Source organism: Neophocaena asiaeorientalis, unplaced genomic scaffold (genome assembly GCF_003031525.2).
Source record: "Neophocaena asiaeorientalis asiaeorientalis breed wild unplaced genomic scaffold, Neophocaena_asiaeorientalis_V1.1 scaffold43, whole genome shotgun sequence".
Lineage (NCBI taxonomy): Eukaryota > Metazoa > Chordata > Mammalia > Artiodactyla > Phocoenidae > Neophocaena > Neophocaena asiaeorientalis.
In genome coordinates this window covers 10,283,503-10,292,332 of record NW_020173674.1, presented here as the reverse complement: position 1 = coordinate 10,292,332, position 8,830 = coordinate 10,283,503, and the positions used below count along the sequence as shown (strand labels likewise).

Genomic DNA, 8,830 nt, shown 5'->3' with positions numbered 1-8,830 from the left:
TTTTTTTTAAATTAAAAACAAGTTTTAAAAAAATTTTTGACCAGGCCACATAGCTTGCAGGATCTTAGTTCCCTGACCAGGCATTGAACCTGGGCCACGGCAGTGAAAGCAGCGAATCCTAACCACTAGACCACCAGGGAACTTCCTGACCTTCGAATACAATTATGTAAGCGTGTAATTCTTCGTCTACCATTTTCTCAGAAGAAATTCTTAGAACTGCTGGGTTGAAAGCTACATCCCTCTTGACCGTAGGGCTCTGGGAACGTACGGGTGCCTGTTCCCCACACTCTTGCCACCACAGGTCAGTAGCGTTCTACGGCTTTGCCTATCGGAGCATCATTGGGTAAACAGCATTGCTGATTTAACATGGACCTCTTTGATTAGACGCCAAGCATCTTTACAGCCGATTATATCTTATAAATCGCCTCTTTGTGTCTCTTATCTATCCTCCTGAGTTTGTTTCCTTGTCTGTAAAGAGCTTTCACAAGTCAAGGGGTGGATATCCTCATGTTTCAAGTTTCCCACTGAGTTGGCCATTGGTTTTTCTTCATGGGGTCCTTCCATCCTGCTGTTTGAAAGGATTATGTAATGATGAATATTATTTCCGTCCTATTTTTATCTTTAAATGTAGCAAAGACCTTCCCTACCCTATATACTCATAAAAGTATCCATTCACTTTTTGTAAAAAGTTAATGCAGGTGTTTTTCTCCTGCTGTTGCGTGTATACAGGCTCATGATTTTGATAGGTAACTTCGGCAAACGCTATTTCCATTGTACATAGATTTCTGTCAACAGTTCCACGTCAAAGGGTCCTGTTTACAGAAACAAATGTACAAAGTATGTGAACAATGAAGGTCCTTGCAGCGCTAAGTTCCCTGTGCTTTCCCTGGAGGGAAGCGATCTAAGTTTTGACTTTCCTGGATATCAAAATCCAGTCCAAATTTGCCCAGTTTAAAACTTCTTCCCTCACCTGAAACCACCTCCTGGTATAAGAAGGCACCTGAGCCTTGAGAACAGTTGAGTCAGACTTGATGGGGATAATTAACAAACCATTTTTGCTGACTTGCGGCAGGAAGCAGAGCTGCTCGGCGCCTGTCAGGTTTTCTCTCTTCCTGCCTTTTGGGGAGAGGGCCAGGGGCCGTGACTGCAGCTAGGGGATACCCAAGGGGGATCTCCACCCTCTCCATCTACCCCTGGCTCCCTCATCTTTACACTGAGATCATGGCGCTTTGCCTTAAATAAAAAGAATACTTCACAGCCTGTTTCTTCAACTTAAGCAAAATTCAACTCTGTAAAGTGACTCCATGCCCAGACATTTCTGTAAGGGTGTTTTACATAAAAGTGCCACTCTGGGGCTTCCCTGGTGGCTCAGTGGTTAAGAATCCGCCTGCCAGTGCAGGGGACCCGGGTTCGAGCCCTGGTCCGGGAAGATCGCACATGCTGCGGAGCAACTAAGCCTGTGCGCCACAACTATGGAGCCTGCGCTCTACAGCCTGTGAGCCACAACTAGTGAGCCCATGCGCCACAACTACTGAAGCCCGTGCGCCTAGAGCCCGTGCTCTACAACAAGAGAGGCCACGGCAATGAGAAGCCCGCATACCACAATGAAGAGTAGCCCCCGCTCGCTGCAACTAGAGAAAGCCTGCACGCAGCAACGTAGACCCAACGCAGCCAAAAATAAATATAAATAAAATAAATTTTAAAAAGAAAAAGTACCACTCTGTTCCAGCAGTAGGAAGACCAGATACCCAGGTCAACTTTCAGAAGCAAACAACTAAAATCCCAGATTATTTATGTGTGTGTGTTTTTAAAAACATGTTTAAAACATTGCTGAGCTAATATTAAAAAAAAAAAAAAAAAAAAGCATGCACAGAGGCCAAAAATAAAGTAAAAACAAAAATTCTGGGAAGTGAGCCCAGCTGCTATTCTGGGATTTCTGCAGAAGCCTGGAGGTCTTGACATTCTGCTTTGATGAGCACAGGGAACTACAGATCAGCCCAGAGGCTGCCAGAGATGGGGAGCCTAGTGTAGGCCTCTGTCCAAGCTGGGACTCAGGGGGCTTCATCTTCAGGCCAGAGTGAAGGAGAAACAAACCACCGCATGGAAGCGGGCAGCAAGGGATCTTGCCTATCTTGACTATGGTGCTGGATGGATGAAAAAAAAAAATCTACCCTGAGGATTAAGAGTACAATTCCCTCTTCTCTAGTCCAGATTCTTAGTCTAGGGCAGGGGTGAGGACTCTTGAAAGTTCAGTTTGGAGAAAACCTCAAGGGCTGAATTTAATTTAAAGTGATCCCAGGGTGAGAATTAAAGTGGTCTGGGCTCAAGCAGAAGCAAATGCAAACCCTGACTGAAAAAAGAAGACATGATTTCAGCCAAAGTCTCAAAGAATTCTCAAAGTCACAGATAAAATGAGCATTTCACAAACCCCAAATCACAAGACACCATAAAAAAGAGTGAAAAGGGGCTTCCCTGGTGGCGCAGTGGTTAAGAGTCCGCCTGCCGATGCAGGGAACACGGGTTCATGCCCCGGTCCGGGAGGATCCCACATGCCGCGGAGCGGCTGGGCCCATGAGCCATGGCCACTGAGCCTGCGCGTCCGGAGCCTGTGCTCCGCAACGGGAGAGGCCGCAACAGTGAGAGGCCCACGTACTGGGAAAAAAAAAAAAAAAAAAGAGCGAAAAGACAAGGCTCCGACTGGGAAGATAGCTGCAACACAATAAGGGATTACTATCCAAACTATATATGCTTTTTAAAATTGCCACAAATCAAAAGGAAAAAGACAACCCAAATAGGAACATAGGCAAAGGCACAAACAGGGCTTTCGCAAAAGATAAACTCAAATGGCCTGTAAGTGGATAAAAAGATGCTCAACCTTATTAGTAATCATGGATGTGAAAATAAACTTCAAGATACTATAATATAACCCCCAGATGAGCAAAAATTTAAAAATCAGAAAATATTAAGGGTTGGCAAGGGTATGGAGACAGGTACACTCATCCATTGCTAATCAGAGTGTAAACTGGTACAACCATGTTGAAAAATAATTTGTCATTAGAAAACAGACTTATGGTTGCCAAGAGGGAGGGAGGGTGGGGAAGGGATGGACTGGGAGTTTGGGATTAGCAGATGCAAACTATTATATACAGGATGGATAAACAACAAGGTCCTACTGTATAGCACAGAGAGCTCTATTCAATATCCTATAATAAACCATAATGGAGAAGAATATGAAAAAGAATATATATGTATAACTGAATTATTTCGCTGTACAGAAGTTAACACATTGTAAATCAATACTTGAATAAAATACATTTTTAAAAAGTTTGTCATTACCTATAATATGATCTATATAATAAATCCTCTCCTAGGTTAATATCCTAGGAAAAACCCTTGTACCAGAATGTTCACAGAAACACTGTTTATAATCGCAAAAAAATTGGAAACCCATATATCCATTACCCACAATAGGACATATTGGAAACCCATATATCCATTACCCACAATAGGACATATTGGAAACCCATATATCCATTACCCACAATAGGACATATTGGAAACCCATATATCCATTACCCACCATAGGACATATACGTGCAGTGTGGGGTATCCCTATAATGGGATTCTACAGTGAATGAGAAGTAAGGGTTAACCTGTCCAAGTTTATCCCTTGCAGGCTGGCCTCCCAGAAAAGGAGGCCTCTTATAAGGCTCCATGGAATCCAGCCACTGCCAAGTGCCTAAGGCGCTGATCAATTACAAAGCTTGGACCCCAGCCCCTGAATTATGTCAGAGGAGGGGCTGGTGCTTCTCCAACCATGAATGCAATGCAGTGAGTCCTGCTGCCCACGAGCCACATCAAACAGCTGCAACGGCATCCTTTGGACCCTAGACCCAGGATCCCGTCAAGGGAAAGAGCTGGTACAAACACCCTGCCACCCACCCACCACAAAACATGGAGCTGGCAGGTTAGGGCCTGAAGCAAGGTTCTGCTACATCGTACTGTTACTGTCTCCCTTCCCCTGAGGACAACAAAGGAGAAGCTGTGCTTCCCAATCGGGCAGCTCAAAAGTACCTTAGCCTGAGGGTGGGAATCATCCGCCAGAGCGCCCTGCCCAGGATGAATGCGCCGTGTGGGACCTGCACATCTGTACAGCTGCCCCCTGTCTCTGGTGAGTGCTGTTCCAGCAACCTAGGGGGAGTTCTGTTTGGCCATTTGCCCTTGTTGGCACGACAGTGAAGAACTACAGCTATGTGTATCAACACAGCTAAGTCTCAGGAACAATGCTGAGCAAGTGAAGTCAAAGAAAGCAAGTTGAATGATTACATTTATACAAAGTCCAAAGATAAAAAGGAAGAAAAATATACAGTGGGCTTCCCTGGTGGCGCAGCGGTTGAGAGTCCGCCTGCCGATGCAGGGGACACGGGTTCGTGCCCCGGTCCGGGAAGATCCCACATGCCGCGGAGCGGTTGGGCCCGTGAGCCTTGGCCGCTGAGCCTGCGCGTCCGGAGCCTGTGCTCCGCAACGGGAGAGGCCACGACAGTGAGAGGCCCGTGTACCGCAAAAAAAAAAAAGAACAATATATAGTGACAAAATTATAGAAGCAAAGGAATAATGAACCCCTATTTCAGGGTAGCAGTTTCCTCTGTGGGGGGAGAAAGAGGGATGCATTCCTGGAAGGGCACACAGAGGGCCCCCAGTGCTGTCTTTCCTAAGCTGAGTGGTGGATACAAGGGTGGTTATTATCCTTTAAACTGAAAAGATATGTTTTAGACACTTCTGAATGAATGTATCAAAATAAAAAACGAAAAAACTTCTAAAATGTTGGTTAAAGACCTGTTCCAAATTCTGAAAAACTTCAGATGAGATCTTAGACTTCACGCTGCTGTTTTGAAACCAGCCACCTCCCAACCTGCCTTACGACGACCTGCTGGGCGTTATTCCACCATTCCTGCCCTCCACCCTCCACGCTGTCCGTCTTCCCCTTCTGGCTCTCTCCTCCCTCCTCACTTCAGCAAGGCAGTGGGGCTGCCAGAGCCTCTCCTTCCACAAGCCACGCCTACCCTAGGTCCACCTAGTGAATTTTTACTTCTCCAAAATGTGCCTATGTCGCCTCTCCCCAGATTTACCTTTCATAACAGCTGCACCCCGTCCTCTGCATTGGCACCTCTATGAGAACTCTACAGCCCCACGGTTGTATCACCTGTGTGCTCCCACCTCTCTGCCTAATCACGTTCCAGTTCGTGTTATCAGAGCCTTGTAAACGTAAGATTTATGAAGGAAGAAGGCCACGTCGGCCCTCACCTTTATAACGCAGGCGTGGAGGGTCAAGGGCCACCAGGACCCCAGCAGTGTCAGTGGATGCCACTGCAGACAGGAGCAGGGAAAAAGCAGCCAGCTATGGAGTGCTTCCCATGCTCTGCACACAACAGCCCTGTGCAGTAGGCACCATTAACTCAGTTTTACAGGTGCAGAAGCTGAGACACAAACACATAAGTCATAGAGAGCTGCAGCTCTGGGATTCAAACCTGGCTTCTGACTCCAGAGCCCACGCCTAACCATAGCACTACATCCTGGAACACCGTGGAATTGCCCGCTTCTGTCTCAGCTGATGATGGAGGAGTCAGCTGTCTCTGTAGCCGGACAGCTTAAAATCCCAGCTCTACTACTTATGGTTTCCAGTCTGTGGAATGGGGAAAACAGGGCCCGGCCGTGGTGCTGACAGCTCGGTCCTGGGGCCAGTGTTACTGGGGAGACTAGTGTAACTACAGTGCCCCCAGGTGGCCGCCTTGGTCAGTGCTCCAAGGCCAAGCAAGCTTCAACAGTGGACGGGACAAGGGTGGGTCTGGGGACTGGGTCCTCGGGCATGAACGATCCAGGAATGGATCGTCAAAGGGGTCAAGCTCATGTAGGATGCAGTAAGTATTAATTACAAAACTTCATGAGCCTAATAACGGACCGGAATAGGTGAGCCCTTTAGAATCTACCAACTGAGCCCTACTTCCAAAAGGTTCACCTGCAAGACAGCTGAGCTGAGATCTGGGGAGACGTGGCAGGGATGACAGCTCTCCATTCCATTCTGGCTGAAATAACGAAGTCTGTCATCCATTCCCCCCTCCCACCCCTCCCCACCCCCGCCTTTTGTTTCTGCAGAGAGACAGAGCCTGGGCTCTGGTCTGAGCTCCAGGTTTGAATCTGTCTGCCCCTCAGCAGCGGTGAATTGAATGCCAGCAATGAGTACACGGTCCTGCCCTCGGGAGATTAAAACCTAGTTATGAGAGACAAATGCATAAACACCTCTAAGGTAACGTGGTTAGAACTATGCCAGAGGCATGAACCCGGGCTGAGTGAGGGCACTCACCTGGCAGGGCAGGGACCCTGGGGAGAGCAAACAGTGTCGCGGTAGAAGTAAAAGTAGCAGCAGCAGCCGTTAAAATGTGTACGGCGTTCGTCACGTCCATCACTGCCCTAAGCACTGCTCACACACTAACCTGCTTACGCCTTTCAACGTCCCTAATAAGTGCACTACCCCCGTCTTCCAGATGAAGGCACTGAGCAGACGGGAGTTAAATCACCTGACCGAGGCCCCTCACTACTAGGCGCCAGAGCTGGGATTCAAAACCCAGAGTCTGTCCCCAGAGTCCCAGAGCCTATCTCCCACCCTGGACTGCAAAGGGACATGAAGCCCCGTGGGGGTGCAGGAAGCTGCCCAGTTGCTGGACAGCTAAAGGCAAGGTTGTTGCAAGCATGAAATGAGAAAATGTATGTAGTGTCTGGCACACAGCCCTTCTGCCCGTGAGTGGAAAGAGGGCAGGAGAGATGAAAGCACTTCAGAGCCTTACGATCCACATACCAGTCCTTCTAGGGCAGTGGTCTGGAACTGACTGGGGGTGGGGGCGGGACTATAGTCCCTCTGAGATATACTCTAAGCCCCGCCCCCCAGTGCACATTTGCATGGATACAACACACGCTTCACACAATCTGAGGGAGACCACGGTGCCCTTTCCAACCCACAGGTCCCCCAAGAACCTCTGTCCGTATGTCCCGCAGTTTCCAGTTTTTCTGGAAACGAAGGCAAACCTTAAGAATGCATCTTAGTATCTAGCCAGAAACCATTAGATGGTTTGGTGCTGTGCTGGCCCCAGGACACCCCCAGGGTCCTCAGCCACCCCCACCTTGAATGACGCTGCTCCACCACCTGCAAACAACAGCGGACAGCTCTACAGGTCCATCTTTCACTCAGCAGTTTCCCTTCTTTTTGGTCCTGCTTCAGAACTACATGTTGGGTCTTTTCTGAAGAACCATACTCTTTTCAAATCACAAGAAATACCCCAAATTGGCTGAGGATACATAAAATTCCTATCGTCACACACCGAGCCACACCTTCAAATTGGTACTACTTTGGTTGGCAAATGTGGGAAAACTTCCAAACGCTGCCTTACCACTCCACTCTTGGAAAGTTACCTGTAAGAACTAACCTAAGTTAGCAAAAGGCTGCATACTTCAAGATGCTCACTGCACACTGTTTAAAAACAGCTAAAACTCTGGGATGTTTTCCAAAAGGCGAGTTCCATGGACACAGGGGTTACACACACATACACAGAGGCTCTCCTTGTCAAGTATTTATGAGGAAACTGGGTCAAAAAGTTAAATGGTTTCTTTGCTGCAGGAGTTTCAAGGGTTTTACTAGCTAAGAGGCATTCTGACCCTCCTAGAAGACACGGCACGCCCGATCCGACGTGGCCACACGGCACGGACCCAGCGAAGCACACGCAGAAGGCTCTGCTGTGTCAACATGGACTGCTATGCTTTGACCCCACCGCCACCCCAAGGGGACACCCCATTTCTTGGCTCCCCTCCCTGGCACGATTCCTTACCTACAATCACTGCCTCCCACTTTCTCACTTCTCTCGCCCCAACGCTCTACTGGGACCGCTCTTCTCAAGGGTACTGATGATCTCCCGGGGCCACACCCCGTGGTGCCACACTCCGGCCACACTGGCCTCCTTCCCCTGCTCCACGCACCTTGACCATTCCATTCCAGCCTTAGGACCTCCCCTCAGTCTGCAACACTCCACCTCCCCTTTAGCTCCCGTCAATCAGGCTTCAACTTAAGTGTCATCTGCAAGAGGCCGTCCCTGACCACCCAAAGCAGCCGCACTGACCACCCTCATTTCCCTAATTAAATAGGGCATTCGCTGACCTTTTGCTTATTTATTGTTTGCTGGCTGTCTCCCCGGGACCAGTTCTATTTCAAATATTCAAACACCAGAGTTACAGAAACCTTCTGATTCAAGCTAGTCTGGGACAGATGTTCTGTCACCTCGGACTAAACAACTGAGGAATCCCTCCAGGCGTGCCGGCAGCCCCTCAGCCCTTCCCCCTCCCTTCCAGGTTCGCGTGGGAGCCAACCTCATGAGGCAAGTGACATGAGACCCTATGAACACAAAGTCAAGGCCTGCAGGGACGGGAAGAGTCATTCCGGCAAGTGGCTTGTAGGCTTCTTTTTGTTTTCTTTTTTATTTCTGTTGTGCAATTAAAAAAAAAAAAAGAACGACGGGCATCCTGGTGGTCAGAGTCCTACTTGGTGCCCCTCCCCTTGACTTTCCCTGCTACAGACACACAGAGGAAGGTGGCTGTGTTTGGTGTTTTCTTTTTTTAATGAAAACTAGATCGCTGCTTACAAAAACCTGCCTGAGCCCTTGGCCCAGCCCCTTCACAGTTCCCGTGGCTCAGCCTCACCCCGACTCTGCCCCACGGCTGCTCCCAGCGGGCCCGGAGGCTGCACGGATGAGGGTGGTCCATGCCACCGCGGCTCTCAGCCCGCTGC

General features: G+C 48.8%; 1 protein-coding gene across 1 annotated transcript in view; it reads right to left on the bottom strand.

The window, feature by feature from the left end:
• Window positions 1-4,622: 4,622 nt before the first annotated feature.
• The window catches only part of PRPF19 (pre-mRNA processing factor 19), a 15,075-nt gene continuing 10,867 nt past the window's right edge, over window positions 4,623-8,830 (bottom strand). The window contains exons 17-18 of the mRNA XM_024748527.1: window positions 5,305-5,367; window positions 4,623-4,645 (exon numbers count right to left, since the gene is read on the bottom strand). Of these exons, the coding sequence (XP_024604295.1) occupies window positions 4,623-4,645; window positions 5,305-5,367 (86 nt within the window). The remainder of the gene's footprint in view (window positions 4,646-5,304; window positions 5,368-8,830) is intronic.